Source organism: Zalophus californianus, chromosome 6 (genome assembly GCF_009762305.2).
Source record: "Zalophus californianus isolate mZalCal1 chromosome 6, mZalCal1.pri.v2, whole genome shotgun sequence".
Taxonomy (NCBI): domain Eukaryota; kingdom Metazoa; phylum Chordata; class Mammalia; order Carnivora; family Otariidae; genus Zalophus; species Zalophus californianus.
Window position 1 is genome coordinate 25,655,113 of NC_045600.1, and position 15,627 is coordinate 25,670,739.

A 15,627-nucleotide genomic window follows, 5' to 3' on the forward strand; every position below is an offset into this window, starting at 1 on the left:
GGTGGAACCCCCACATATAGTTCCAGAGGTACCATGTAATGATAGTAATAAAGTAGAAAATCAAGTTCCACCTTAGTATTAGAGCTAGGGCTTGAAACCCCAGTAAATATTCTCTAATAAAGTAAGATTCAACGCGGTACCAAAGGTCAAAAATTGGTGAGGAAATGAGTCTGTCTCACCCCCTAAACCCAAACTAAACTCTTACCAGCAGCAGAAAGTAAAAAACTGAAGCGAGCACTAGATGGGGGTAGCCTCCTTGCATGTAGAAGTGGGCCCAGGTCTCCTTACCAGTCCAAGATCCTGGATAGGAGAAAGCAGAAGAGGGACCACAGTTCAAGCCTGACTTTTTATGAATGGCAACTCCAAGAGTACATATGGGTGATCCATCTTAGAATCTGACTAATGTGGTTAGCAACCTTCCTATCTCAGTGGACCTAGAGGAGGGACAAACAGAAACAAAGAGAAACAAAGGAAGAAGCAGAAACCTTGGGCATGATTTCCCGTACGTCTACAATGATTAAGGAATGTAAATACTTCACTCTAAGTCCATGCTTTAAGTCAGTGCATTGGGTGGTATGGCAAAGGAACTCATTAGTACACAGGTGTTAACTGATGTATTGGAGGTGAAGAAAGGGACATTCAGTCTGTGTTGGACTGACCTACTAACCAATTTGCCCACCTGTGGAGACTGAAAAAGCAAAGTGGAGGAAAAAATCAGGAGAGAGCAGGGTCAGAACAGGCAGAATTCCAAAAAGGAAGTGGTTATATAGTATGAAGTCATAAGCATCAACCGAAGGGCTGAATTTTGACAACTGGAAATCACTGGTGAACCCAGCAAAAACAACTTTAATGGTTGAGGAGTATTGCAAAACCAGGTTTCGGCATGGTGGTTCTCAGCCCCAGCTGCACCACTGTTTTTAAAAAGAATGAAGCCTGTCCCACCTCCCCATTCTGATGTAATTGGTCTGTAGTTCAGTTGGGGGAATTAGGATTCTTTAAAATCTCCCCAGGTGGTCCTAATGTGCAGCCAGGGCTAAAAACCAATGCTTCAGTGGACTGAGAATTAATGAACAGGAAGTGTAAGTGAGGGCAGTATTTTAGTGGTAGTAAAGGGGTATTTTCGTTTCAAGAGGGAATCTTTAAACATGTTCAAATGCAATCTGTACGTGCCAGGAGTGAGAAGCTGTAGCTAGATTGAGCAAGGCATCTGATCAAAGGAGAGGGACTGAGGGCATGGAAGGGATTTGTGTTGGGCAGGACAAGCACTTACATGGAAGAGGCGAGGAAGGGTTGTATGTAAGGGTGTACAATGGGAGACTCCTGTCTAATGCTTTATTACCTGTTAGGGGGTGGGGGAGATTAGCTGCTGAGGCTGAGAAGGTGGGGGTAAAAAGAGTTTGAAATGGCCACAGTCTGCAATAGCTACTGACAACAGAATTGGGATATATACTGAGAGCAGTTTAAAGTGTTGGCATGATTTTGGGGTGGTAGAAATTTGCATAATCATGACGTTGTTCATGGAGAAATACATGGCCCAGTGGGAGGAGCAAGTGGTAGAATCTACACATAGTGAAATGGGTTGATTTCAGTCCAAGCCACCAAGGCCATTTGTTAAGTTCTGATATTTCTTTTTCAATTAAAAACATTTAAATGAGGGATCTGCAAGGGTCAGAACTCACTTCTAGAGAAAGAAAACATTAATTTTCATAATTTACATCTTAAAAATCTTTTTACATTCCCATACCTTGAAAGCATCTAGTAACAACATTTTTGGCCAGAGGTATTTTTTAACTGGTTTTCAATATGGAAAAGAAAAATTACATGGTGTTTTAAAAGACTGCAAAAATTGAAAGGAGAGCTTAAGGCTTACACATGTGTTAATCATGTTTTTTGCTTTCTGTAATAATTACGATGTTTTAACATTAAAAAACCTTTCTGGCTGGGAAAAAAACCCACCTCTCCCAGGGCTAGCTGATTCTTAGAAAGATAGCAAAGGACTCAGCCAGCAGCTTGTCTTCGATGTGCAAACTAACCAGGTACGATGAAGCCATACCCCCTCCATCTGACCTGTTACACTCCAGGAAGCAATCATCCCAGGGCCAGGTACCAGGCAACCAGAGACTAGATTATAGCCCAAAGGCCCCAGAATTAGTTGAACTAGCCATTTCTAGACTGTTCACCCTGCCCTGCTTTGCCTTCTTAGAGGAAACCCCAATAAAGGCTCTGGCCTAAACTACTGCTTGCTTCAGTCTTCTGCCTCCTGACCCAAACCTGGTGCCGTCCTGTGGTCCTGCGTGGCAAGCCGTGCCTCATTTCCAGGGGAACTGTAACTACAAACTTTTCTTTCGGTGGCACAGACCTCTCCGTGCCCTCACTTAATCACCTTTATAAATCAAGCCCCGGGCACAAAACAAGATGAACACCTGAGAAATACCAGAGAACTCCTCTTTGGCCACACAAATTCCCAGAGAAAACTTGGGTTTGTGGGCTTAAGTCATAAATTAGAGCCTAGCCCAATTCATACAAATAAAACCTAAAGAAAAAGTGGTTGTGACTTCATTTCAAAGCTTTTAGGATTAGAGTACCATATTCTGAAACACTGAATCCATGAATCAGACAAAAAAAAAACAGAACATGCTGTTGCTATTGGCCACCAAGCCCTGCAGAATCACTGAAATGTAAAACAAAGACAATAGGGTGTGATTAAGTGATCACTGAAAATTGATTTTTACATGCTCTGAAGTACCGAGATTAAGTCCTAGCAAAAGATCACCAATAACGCAACAAGTATTTATTACACAATACTATGTACTCAGGGTGGTTTTTTCTTCCAATTATTTTCATTTCTGTGAGCCATACCTTAAAGACTTCATCATTATTATGCTGGAAAATACACATTTTCCCAGGAAACGAAGATGTAATGAACAAGTATCATGAAATCATGGATAGCAGTATCTTACACAAATGTTTTACTATCTGTTGTGAAAAATGACTATCACTCACAGACTAAAAATTCATTGTTATATTTTAATCCACTTTAAAGGTTGTTTCCATCCATCTAAATATGGCCTTGATGGCAATTTTCTCCACATCATTCTTTCTCAATATTTCCAGATCTTTTAGGGGCTTTAGGGAAAAAGGATGGGAAATAAAGACATTAACAGTTTCTGCAAAGAATCGTATACAAAACATGTCTATACTTATGGAGGGAAAAGCACCTCAGAGCTTAGGGGGATGCCAATATGTTAAAACACTTAGGTACAGCAAAGCCTGTGGTTCTCAAAACATCCGCGTGCATCAGAGTCCCCCGGAGGCCTCGTGAGACTGCCCGGCCCACCCTCAGTTTCCAATTCAGGTGGGGTCTGGTGGGGGCAAGTATGTGCTGCTGCCGGTGGTCGAGGAGCCCCAGCACCCCTGCTCTAAGCATCTCCCCTTCTCTTCCTCATGCCTTCTCACTTCTGGACTTTGCCAAGATTGCTTTCCCTGGCCAACGTCTTCGGGATCTGCCTCATTCTTCAATACTGTACTTGAAAAGTTTTTATTCCAAAAACTTGGCAATTTTAGAGTTTATCATGTCTATTTGCAGTGGCAGGAAAATTTCTCCTTTTGGCCATAAGTTTATTTTGCCGGGCTTGTTAAGAACCTTTCAATCCACACTCTTCAGCAGGATCATTCATTTTCCTTGCTTCTTTCCCATGTTGCTGTTTCCAGGCATTTGACATTCATCTGTTTGGGGATCTTAATGTAGTTTTGTGAAAGCATCTCTGGGCCACTATAGCAGAACCCACCGATTCCCTCACCTTCTCCCTCTGTGCCATTTCCTGATGGGGTAGGAGCCCATCCTGACTGCTGCCACCATCTGTAACTCTACTAGCTGGCACGACCGGAGCGGGAGATAAGGAAATACTGACAAGTAAGACAGCTCAAGCATTAACAAAGGAAGCAGCTGACACCAAGAGCAAACTGCTTTTACCATCCCTGCCGCCACCCCGTGAATCATGACGTATCCTGTAAACTGTGCCCTGGACCAGACCGCATCCACAGCCGCTAGAGTAAGCACTCTGTTCTCACGCCGGCTCACAGAAGGTGCACCGGACCTACAGAACACTGACCGCGGCTCCTAATGCTGAGATTTCTACAAAGCATTCTCCCCGGGAAACAAAAAGTATATGGCCCACACCACGGTAATGAGGCCAAACTAAAGAAAAGACCTGAAATGAATCAAACATCCCCCGGAGCCCAAGTAAAGAGGCCATCACATGGGCAATGACACTGCGAGCCTAACTCCTTCTCTTGTTCAGCTACAAGTGACCTCTGTGCTGGCTCTGCTCCTGAAGCTCCAGAACCTCCAATGCTGTGGTCTAGACTGCGTTTCTGATGCCGAAATGCAAAAAGATAGATCACAGTCCTCTATGTGGGATTCATAAGTAGTTTAATTACCTATTGTTAGTGTGGAGCTTTACTCATTAGCAAAGGATGCCACAAGCATCACGGAACAAGAAATTTTGTTTCAGCTTTTGGTCATTTTGCTGCCAAAATGGCCTTGTTTGCAGCCTGCTTCACAGCCCAGCAAAACAAAATTTTCAATTGCATTTGATTTCAAAAGAATTCAAGGTTAAATGTGCCTTATTGATCAAGCACGCACCACTCAATAAAGATCACACTCTGCCTCTCCTAAATTTGGCACCATGTAAACAGCTAATTCCCTCTTCTGCACGGTTCTTACCAAAAAGCAACACAAGGGTTTTGATGCAAATGAACTTGTTCCCTTTAAAATGCTGCATCTGAAAAATAATCTCAAATTCCCTGAAACTCATAAGCAAAACTAATTTCTATGAATGATGCTCATGTAAGTGGATAATGTCTTGACTTTTGCTCCTTGTGGAAAATACAGAAGATTAGGATTCAGACAGGCAGACTGTGTAGCCAGCTAGGATAAATCAGAAGCCTGAAATAAGTAAGAACTGTGGAACTCAGCTTCAGTTACTCTTCTAGGCAGATCAAATACACACGAGCTCAATGATTATCCTCAAAGGAAGTCATGCTATCAGTTTTTTCAAGAGACTACAAAACCTGATTTTGAAATTGTATCTTTTGTTGAAAGGTAACAGACTTTACTCAATGTATGACATCATACACTTTGCTATATAAAAAAGAAATTTAAAATTTATGATTCAAAAAACACTCAATTCCAAGGTTATTCCTCTGGAACTGACTCATATAGAAAACAAGCAAAGTAAGTTGGTTAATAATTCTGTCAGCATGCTCATGCAGCAGCTTAAAATGAGGAGCACAATTTACAACCCTGTGTTGCAAGGTATTAATAGCTATTTCCTAGGCAATTAATTTTCTTCCCCACTTATTACAGGCAGATATGGCATTTTTGGATAATCCCCATGGGATGTATTCAAAATATGTAGAAAAGCATGCCCAAGAAAGATGATAAACATTCATGACACACTGTTTCAAAATTATGGGTCTCAGAGTGACTCAGGTCTACCAAGGAAAATCAAAAGATTATAACCCAGGGCAGAGGAAGTCCAAAAGTCTGGGATTTTAGTCTTGGCTTGATCATGTGATTTTTGGGCAAGTCGCTAAACTCTGTGACCATTCTTCTCTCTCTAAAATGGCAGTACATCCTAGCGATGTTTAAAATGTAAATAAAGTCATATATATAAATTATTTGTAATCACAGGTAGAAAGGAGAATTGCAGGCAACAAGATTCTATCTGAACTGTGGAGATCTGAATAGGTCATGATCACAGGACCCATCTCTGCAAGAGCCAGAGCTTAGTGCAAAGAAAATAAAATTATGTCCATGGATTTTTTCCCCTTGAATCCAACAAATATGTTAGAAATGTGTCTTAGGACATGATGGGAACTAGGTAAGAATGCACATATGACAATAAAACCCCCCTTCATCAATAAAACAATTTGGTAGTGCCATTTTATTTTTTTATTTTATTTCAACAGGCACTTTTATTTTCTATACTGCTCTGGATGCAGCCCCAGTGGACAAAAGGAGAACTAGGGGTGGCTCCTGGGGATGCTGGTTTGGCTTTAATGCTACTCCTCATTTCATAATCTCCATGTGCCCCTCCCTCCACCAGACTCCTTGTTATGGACAATTGACGTGTTCTCCCTCTTAAAGAAAGCGCCATTTAAATTAGCTTCAAGTCCCCCCTTCCAACTAGATTCACATCCACCCATCAACAAGGAAATCCTGGAGTTAGCACTGATTTTAAGGACTATCATTTTTAAAGGGAACACGACAGAGCAGCCGACCCTCACATGGTGTATGAGGAAAAGGGACAGCTGCACTTCAGGGAAAGGAGGCTCTGTCCCACTCGGCACCTAATTCAAGCACAGAAGATATCCAGGGGCAGGGCTGGGAGTTCCTCTGGAACGTTACCAGAGAAGTGGGCACTTAAGAGAACAGTTTCTCTGTATTTCAGAGCAAATGTACTCAATTCGTACAAAAAAGAACCCTTCTGTCAACCAGGCCACAAATGACAGACACTCTGGATAATACTTTTTTAGAAAGGGTGGCTTTTCTCCAGCAGCTCCAGGCAGTCACTTATTCCTCATTTTGACAAAGTAGCATCCAACTTCAGGCATGGCCGTATATATAACGCCACATGCAGCTGAGCCGTCATAAACACGCCAAGTATAAAGGTGTGTCAAAAAGACATTTTTCTCCCCAAAGTATGTCCCCGAGAAGCCATTATTATAATAGAGTGTGAATTTCTGCTGCAGGTTATTGACCTATAAGCTAACAATAAAAAGTCCCATTTCATACATAAAAGCTTACACTGTGACATGAAGTATTAAGACACAATCCACTGACTATTTTAAGTTTGCTGAACAACGAAACCATTTCTTCATTACATTATGAATGTACATATCCTCCTGTGGGAGAACACCAACTCTGGAGATGAGGCAAAGTACAGTCCAGCTGCCGGAGATCCCATGAGGCCATCCAGAAAAATGGAAGAAGCTCCCACTGTTCGTGTTGCTGGTGTCTCCTCCGAGGCTCCCAAATGAGAACTTGGTGAATTGGGCTTATTGGCACTCTCAGTGAATCAAGACCAGGCTCAAAGGCAAACTCTATCTCCTGTAAACACAATTCCACACACAGGTCTCAACTCTGTTTACATCTGTCTAGAACTGGCTACAAATTTGGGACTTCCTCAAATGATATTAAAAGCTCTACATGTAAAGTATGCAAAAGGAGTTACTAGTTTTTCAAGAAAAGAGACATACCTGCAAAAAGCAACAGCTCTGTAAAAGGAACTGTAGGTAGCTGTTGGGACAACGACAGCAATGTAACAAATATAGCATAGGATGACCTTTTTTTAAAAAAATTGTTGCTGCAATACTTTACTAACTTTAAAAAAAAAACAGATTTCCACAACATGATTTTCTACGAGAAAGAGTCCACTGCTTTGTTTGAAAGAAGGGTCATCCTGGCAATGAAAGGATTGGGAATGTCAATTACAATACACAAGACTGCGGTACCAAGTCTGGGATGCGTTTCACAACACCCAGTAGCTCCTGGTGGGTGGAATCCTGCTCTCTAGCTGTATCCAGGGCTCTTTTCTGGTGGCATTTTAAAAAACGTAGCTGCAGCTGAGTCAGTAGCTTTCTCTGTGGCAGAGGTCCTGATCAACCACTCAGGGTTTGGAGATTTCTGGACCTGCGATGCTGGTGTAGTTGGTTCCACTACATCCACGTGAACTGGTAAGGTGGTTACAATAAAAGGAAGGAAGAAAAGATCAAGGGGAGACAAATTAGAATCAGAGACACTTCACTGCACAATTCTCTGAATGCTTTTATTTTATAACCTATGAACCCAAGGGGCCACATAAGGTTTTTTTTTTCTTTCCAAAAAAAAAATAAAGGCAAGATTTCAGTGAGAGTATTTCTCTACCTGAGAAAATGGGTTTAACTGAACAAATAAATAAATGCAGTCGTACAAATTCATAATGCAGTCATGATCACTTATTGAGCACTTATGAGCCAGGCACTGTGCTATGTAAATAAACCAGAATCTGTTTTTTTCTAATGCAAACCCTTCAAGTAGGAACTGTCATCTCCATATTCCGGATCAAAAAACTGAGGCAGAGAGACAGCAGATACATTGCTCAGGGACACAACAGGGCTGGTTAAGTAGCAAGATTCAAACTGAGATACTAGACTTCAAGCCCTAGGCTCTATTACCACCCCATGCCTCCAGTAACACAGTATTTCCAATAAATAGCATATCATAAGAAAAATCACACAATCAGGCCCAGTGTTTTTCAACAAGGACACCAAAGACATTCTGGACATGATCACCATTGCTTGTGCAGGGCTGGTCCTGTGTATTTTAGGACACTTACCATTCTGGACCCCATCCACTGAATGCCAAAAGCACTCCTCAGTCATTGTGATGACCAAACACTGTCCTCCCATTTCCAAATGCCCTCCTGAGCAGAGAGGTACAAACCACCATCATGCCCACTCTGTTGAGAGTGAACGAATATACACCAAAAAACAGCAAATCTAGACAATTTTCGTTTTTACCTTGTCACTCAATTAATTCCACTCCTAGGAATGTAATTAGAATAGTAATTTTCAAGTTGTGGGTCACAAAATCAATTTAGTAGGCCATGACCAGTACTTTTTTTCTTAATGGAAAGGAATAGGATATATCGGAGTGAACCCAAGAATTTATTTCAGATTTACATGTACACTCACATACATATTCGAACATGAATTTCTTACTGAGTTACTGCAAAAAAAAAAAAAATCTGTAGGCTATTACTCTATGGTACACATATAAGAGCTTCTTGAGGGCAACAGTTTTCAAGCATTTTGGAACCTCAACCACAGCAGCAAAAAATACATTTGACACCACAACCCAAATCTCTGTCTCTCTCCCTCTCACACAAACACGCGCACAAGCACTCACTCACTCATATTTAGCTGAAAATAAGTTTCATAAAACTGTATTTACCATTACTATATGGTATTCAACCACAGTGGGGAAAATCCCTTAACCTAAGAAAACTGGGGTTTTTTTGCTCTATATTTTTTACTATGGTAAAACACACATAACACAAAATTTACCAATTTAATAATTTTTATGTGTACAGTTCCATGGCATTAAGTACATTCACACTGCTGTACAAGCATCACCACCATCCATATCCAGAACTTCTTCACTCTCCCAAAAGGAAATACTGTACCTGTTAAATAGTAACTGCCGCTCTCCTCCTTCCCCAGCCCTGGCAACCATTATTCTGCTGTCTCCACATATTTGACCATTTGAGGTACCTCCTATAACTGGAATCATATAGGATTTATCCTTCCGTGTCTGGCTTATTTCACCTAGTATTATGTCTTCATCCATGCTATAGCATGTCAAAGTTTCCTTCCTTTTCAAGGCCAAATAATACTCCCCTGTATGTATAAACCACATTTTGTTTATTGATTTATCCAGTAATGGACACTTGGGTCACTTCCACTTTTTAGCTCTTGTGAATAATGCTAATAGGAACATGGATGTACAAATATCTGTTTGAATCCATGCTTTCAATTCTTTTGGGTATATACTTAGAAGCGGAATTGCTGGCTCATATGGTAGTTTTATGTTTACAATTGTGAGGCGCCACCACCCTGCGTCCCATAGCGGCTGCACTATTTCACATTCCCACCGCCAATGCCCAAGGGTTCCGATTTCTCTCCATCTTTCCTAACATTTGTTGTTTCCTGGTCCTTGATACAGCCATCCTAAGGACTGTGAAGTGGCCCAGAAACACTTTTGCACATATTCTCCCAAAGACCAATGCAGTATTTTTGAAGGAGCATAAAATGGGATATAATCCAAATGTCCATCAGGAATGTTTAATTATAATATACTCAGCATAGTTATACAATGGAATACCATTTGTATATGGTGGTAAAAAAAAAAAAAAGGATTTTGGCGGGACAAAAACAAATGAATCTCAAAACATAACTGGCTGAAACTTCTAACTTATAAAGTAAGACATTCCATTTACACAAGCCTCCAAAAAATGCTAACTAGACAATGTATTGCTTAGAGAGCTATATGTCTGTTAAAGCTAGCTGAAAAAATCCCCAAAGAATGATAAATGATTAACAAAAAACCATATTCACGTAACCAAAAAACTGTATGAGGACAATGGTTACCTATGAGGACAGTGGGAAAATTTTAAAGGCGATGTCCATGTTCTTAAAGTGGATGGTAGGTACATGGATATTTGCTATATTGTTTTTCTTGACACCTTATCCATCTTCTATAAATGTTCTTTTATAACCATTCAATATTTACTAAAAAACATTTTTAACTTTAAAAGCCATTTGAATTTTAAAAAGGGGCAGTAAGAAAAAAGTAAAAAGGGGCAGTAAGAATCTGCCTTATGACACCTGAGGCAAGGGCTAACCTACAATGGAACTACTGAATCCAATCACAGGGTTAGAATAATTTTCAGAAAAACTGTTTCAACTTTAAGATTCCATTCACTTATTCAAACAAGAAATATCTAGTGAGATCATTCTCTGTGCTGAGTACTATTTTAGATGCTCAGGGTACAGAAGTGAGCAAAACAGATAAAAATTTCGGCTCTCACAAACACATCTCTAGCATCACTGGCCTGGTATTTGGAATCTGATGTAACTAACAGATTAACTGCTGAGTACCCTTCCAACTGATGCTCTAAGGACACATACCCTATCCCAGAGACAGGAAGGTCAGAGGAGGCTTGGGGGATGGCCAAAATAGTAAGGGCTCTGAATACAATGTCTTATCATCCCCCAATTCTCCTTTACCTAAAGGCCGTGGGTTTAATTTTTGAAGGAATGGGATTTGTACACCAAACTCCATTCTTGTCATTCTAATCAAGAAAAATCATCTCATGGAAATGAAATCTGGTTTTCATTTGAGTTTCTTATGCTTCTTATAGCCACTTAATCTCAAATCTTAGAGAAAATAACCCATTTTTTCTTTTCCAACTACATTCTTTAAGAGCACATAGAGCCAATTCACTTCAGCAGGAGGTATAGACCTTCCCTGTTCTGGTGTTACTGAAACAGAAGCAGATTTTTACATGGTTACTCGCTAAAATCCAAGGGTGGCTCTGTGTACCAGATACCTGTGTAGGTTATAAAGTCATAGAAGGAAGGGGAGTGGAGATAAAAAGAAGAAAATAAAGGTGCTATGCTTTCAAGAAGGATCTACTTAACGACCCTAATGAAAAGGTCTTTTCCCCTGGCCTTTCCTGAGTGTTAATATAAAAAGACAAGGAAGACAAGCTACTCCTTTCTGCTCTTCACCTCTCTAGCCTTATTAATACCTTTAAATTCAGTCAATCTCAACTCAAAACTTTCCACCGGGGGGGAGGGGAAAAGGGAAAAGATTTGTGGCTGCATGTTTAAGAAAGAAGCTGAATTCATCACAGTGACAGGGGAGAGTGTTGGCAGAGATCTGAGCTATTTATTCTTTTAGGAAAATCCTATAAAGAATGACACAAGGAAGCCTCTATCTGCAGTCTTGTTCATCACACTGGTGAAGAGTCCGATAACAGATGTACGCAGTAGCGTGATTTAGTGCCAGGAGCTGGCCCCTGATGTGTATTAATACAGCGGCAAAGCGGAACGCACCTCTCTTCATCACTCATTTCTATAAAAGAGGTGGAATCCGAGATGGCCCGATGTGAGGCAGAGCAAGCCCATTTGTTCTACTGACTGATGGTGCGGGCTCAGGCTGTGTCCTTCACCTCCATGGGGCACTCAGGTTGTGGATAGAAAAAACAGAAAATGTTCAGTGAGGCAGACCTTAGTCAACAAGTGAGAGGAGGAGCTGGGCTCAGGAGGAGACGTGCTGAATGCCCAAACCGCATTGAATCCCTCCCAGTGACAGTTCCTGCTGTGAGTGTGCAACAAGGTTTTTAAACTCTTCTCAACAGTTCCTGTCTTATGAACAATTAAAAGTTAAAAATAGAAGCTAGATATTGAGGGGGGAAAAAAGAACAAAAGATACAAGAGGGGAGACTGTTGTAATGCTTCCAATACCATAGGCAGGATTTTGATGCAGTCACAGTTCGGAACCAGTGCTATCTTATACAACACAGAACATCTGAAGTGTGTAACAGCGCACCTCTCGAAGTCAGAGGGAAACTGATTTGACCTTGGCTCTGCAATTTATCATCCATGTGACCTTGGAGAAGTGATTTAACCTCAGTAAGCCTCAATTTTGTCATGTGTAAACTGTTAATAAAAACATCTACCTTTTAAAGTTGTTGCAAAGATTAAATGAAATAATGCATGCAAAGTAATAAGCTCAGGCCAGCCATGTCCATGCAGAAATCACTGGAAAAAATTTACTATAATTATCAGACCTGTGATTAAGATTGTCCAGTAAGAACCATTATCAAGCAGTCACCCCAAACAGAAACTGAAAGAGGTCGATTTTAAGGTATGCTGAAACTTACTAAGTTAAGGGAGAGAGAGTTCCCTATTTCTCTGAGGTCTATTCTTCACTCATCAACTGCTTTGATCTATATAATATATAGTATTTTCTGAAGAAAATAAAATAATCTGTGATATACTCAATTTCCTCAGAGTGAATTCACTATCATCAAGAAAATAACTGTATTTCTGATAGGTCCTACAAACAGATATGATCTTTTTATCCAGAGCAATTTATCCTCAACTGTACTGAAATAACACAAAAATTTCCTGATTACCGATTATGTTTAACTGTCTTCTCCTAACTCCAAAGAAAAATGCCTACAAACATCCAATATTCTTTCTGATATAAATAATGACTACCCCCCATTTTTTAAGGATAAGTAAAGGGCATAAATCATAAGCATACAGCTCAATGAATTTTTACATATGCATATACCCATGTAATTCCTACCCAGTTGATGACAAAGAGCATTTCCCAGAAGACTTCTGATTATGTCGTCTCCTGGTCACTACCCCTCACCAAAGATAACCACTATTTCAGTTTCCAACCAACTGGTTTTAGCCAGAAAACTGAAAGGTTTTAACTTGAAAAACAGTTTTTAATTAGAAATTTCAAGACTAGTAGAGTATTAGTACTCTACTACACATAATAACAGTGAGAACATATTGTACCATGTGCCAAGTAAAAAAGTAAATAAACCTATGTGGCTCCCTGGCTACTGACTAAAACCGCCACCCTAACTGGATTTTCATGACCACAGACCTAATTTCCTCTCTGTGCTAGAACAAAAGCACAGATGACTGAAGATTGCTGATTATAGAATACCAGGATTCAAACTCAAAAAAGCCACATGACACAGTGAAAAAACACAGACTTCAGGGTTAGAGGGAACTAGGTTTGGATTCTTAAAATGTGTGTGACCTTGGGCAAATTACATCTCACATTCTTATTTTCCCAAGTAAAATGGGAATAAAATGACCTACCTTATCATAAAGGTTAGATGAAAAGGTATATAAAACGTAATTTAGTGCCTGACACACAGTAGGCGCTCAATAAATGGTAACTACATACAGTTACCTGCATTTGGGCTGGACAGAGATGCTGTGGCCACAGGTTTCCGTTTCCTCTTGATGTCACGTGAACATGGGGGTCCCAAGTGTATGTTTGCCTGTCTGCAGATACAAGAAAGAAAAAACATTGTTTTCATCTTGAATTCTTATTGTAAGACATTATGTTCAGCCCAGATAAAATCCTTGACCCATTACAGACATACACTAACAAGACAGGCACCGTTCTTTGTCATCAAGTGTCAAATACAAGTTTATTCAGGATTAATCATAACTCATTCTTTATGCACAATATATACCCATTTTAAACTTTTTACCTAATTTCAGAATAGCAGACACTCAAGATTAATTTCAATAAATGTGTTTCATTACATGCTGATTTTTGTACAATTATTTTTCATAAAAACTTTAACTGCAATTGTTCTACACTCACTAATGAAATACCTACTCCCAAGTGGTAATATATTGAAAAGTTTAATGCTGCATGAACACAGATATTTGCATAGAATTTTAATAGGAATTTAACCCTTCTATCACTATAAATCTGGATTTTTAATAGTGTCTGTGTCACCAGTTAAATAAGTTTGATTTCTGTGATTTTTAAAAGTATTAATTACTTGCTAATAATATATTCCCTCATCTGAATATTCAACTTATTTTAAAAACAGTGGGTGTGCCAAAGCTGGAAAAAAGCAACAGATTGTCTGAAAGACAATGGACTTCACACTGCAACAGCTGGTACGCTATTTTAGTTGCCCACTTCCTCCTTCCTCAAGCTAGACGGATCCTGGGACGGCTGAGTGGCTCAGTCGGTTAAGTGTCTGCCTTCGGCTCAGGTCATGATCCCAGGGTCCTGGGATCGAGTCCAGCATCGGGCTCCTTGCTCAGTGGGGAGCCTACTTCTCCCTCTGCCTGCCGCTCCCCCTGCTTGTGCTCTCGCTCACTCTCGCCTATGCTCTCTCTCTCTAGCAAATAAATAAATAAAATCTTTAAAAAAAAACAAAAACGAGATGGATCCTACCCCTGATTAAGGACCAAGTTGACTCTCACCTTTACACAAAGCCTTCCTTGAACAGTCAAGGCCTTACTGACCATGAATCATTATTTAACTGCTATACATATATCTTGTTTCCCTAATGAGACTTACTCTTGAGAACAGGGACCATGTTTACACTTCTTTCACAGTTTTCCATTGATCCACCAACCTCAGCACAAGGCACTTACCTGATGGCCATTAAATATCTATTGACAAGAACTGATACAAATGAATGAAAGTTCTAAAAACCAAATAGTCAACTGTACACTTAAAAGTGGTTAAAATGGCAAATTCTATGTCATCTATATTTTACCACAATTTTTTTAAAAATAGTGAGAGTATGTACATATAAAAAAGAATCTAGTAAAATTATACCAGATGAACTCCTAATTGGTAGTCTTAGCTGGGGATTAAGTCTCATGGCTTAACGATCTTAAAACTAGAACCTCAGTCAAATCTCAGAGCACCTAGTTAGTGAACAAAGCACCAAGACAACTGCGGAATGGACAAACTTTCCTATTCAGAGGGCCCCTAATCTGGCAACTTCCACGGTTTAAAAGCATACATGTATACACATTATTTTCTCTACATGCAAAAGCTTAAGAATCAATTCACTTTATAAATGAGAAAAGGTAAGAATTTAACTGAAATCATAAGATTTTTGGAATGCAGAGAACACTACAATAGGCAGAGATTTACAGAATATAAAGCCCGTGCTTTGGAAAATTCCATCCAAGTCACTCTGTATTGATATCCCTCTCTTCTATATGGAAAAAGAGTTAACTTTTGAGTATCCCATGAATAGTTAATTCTGAACACCCAAAGTGAAATGTAAATATAAATGTATAAAGGAGAAAACAATTCATTTTTCATACCTTACCAAAGTCCTGGGAATAAATCAGCATGTTGATTTAATAGTAAGAAACACAGATGACAGAATATCAAAGGTAGAGAGGCCTTCAGCCTAAATGGAGAGAAGGTAATTCCCTTTGAAGCCAAAGACACAGACAGAAAAGAGAGTGATCCTACAAAATTTTGGTTTCTGTCAA

At 39.8% G+C, this 15,627-nt stretch overlaps 1 protein-coding gene across 9 annotated transcripts in view; it reads right to left on the reverse strand.

Moving 5' to 3' along the window:
* Positions 1 to 922: 922 nt before the first annotated feature.
* The window catches only part of GPATCH2L (G-patch domain containing 2 like), a 122,701-nt gene continuing 107,996 nt past the window's right edge, over positions 923 to 15,627 (reverse strand). For 5 of the 9 annotated variants that reach the window (XM_027568997.2, XM_027568993.2, XM_027568995.2 and 2 more), the window contains 2 exons: positions 13,553 to 13,647; positions 923 to 7,737 (listed from right to left, as the gene is read on the reverse strand). In XM_027568997.2, coding sequence (XP_027424798.1) covers positions 7,577 to 7,737; positions 13,553 to 13,647 — 256 coding nt within the window. In that variant the 3' untranslated portion in view covers positions 923 to 7,576. Of the gene's footprint in view, positions 7,738 to 8,381; positions 8,469 to 9,230; positions 9,328 to 13,552; positions 13,648 to 15,627 lie in introns of all 9 variants that reach the window. The other 4 variants (XM_027569000.2, XM_027568999.2, XM_027569001.2 and 1 more) reach the window with 4 other exon arrangements.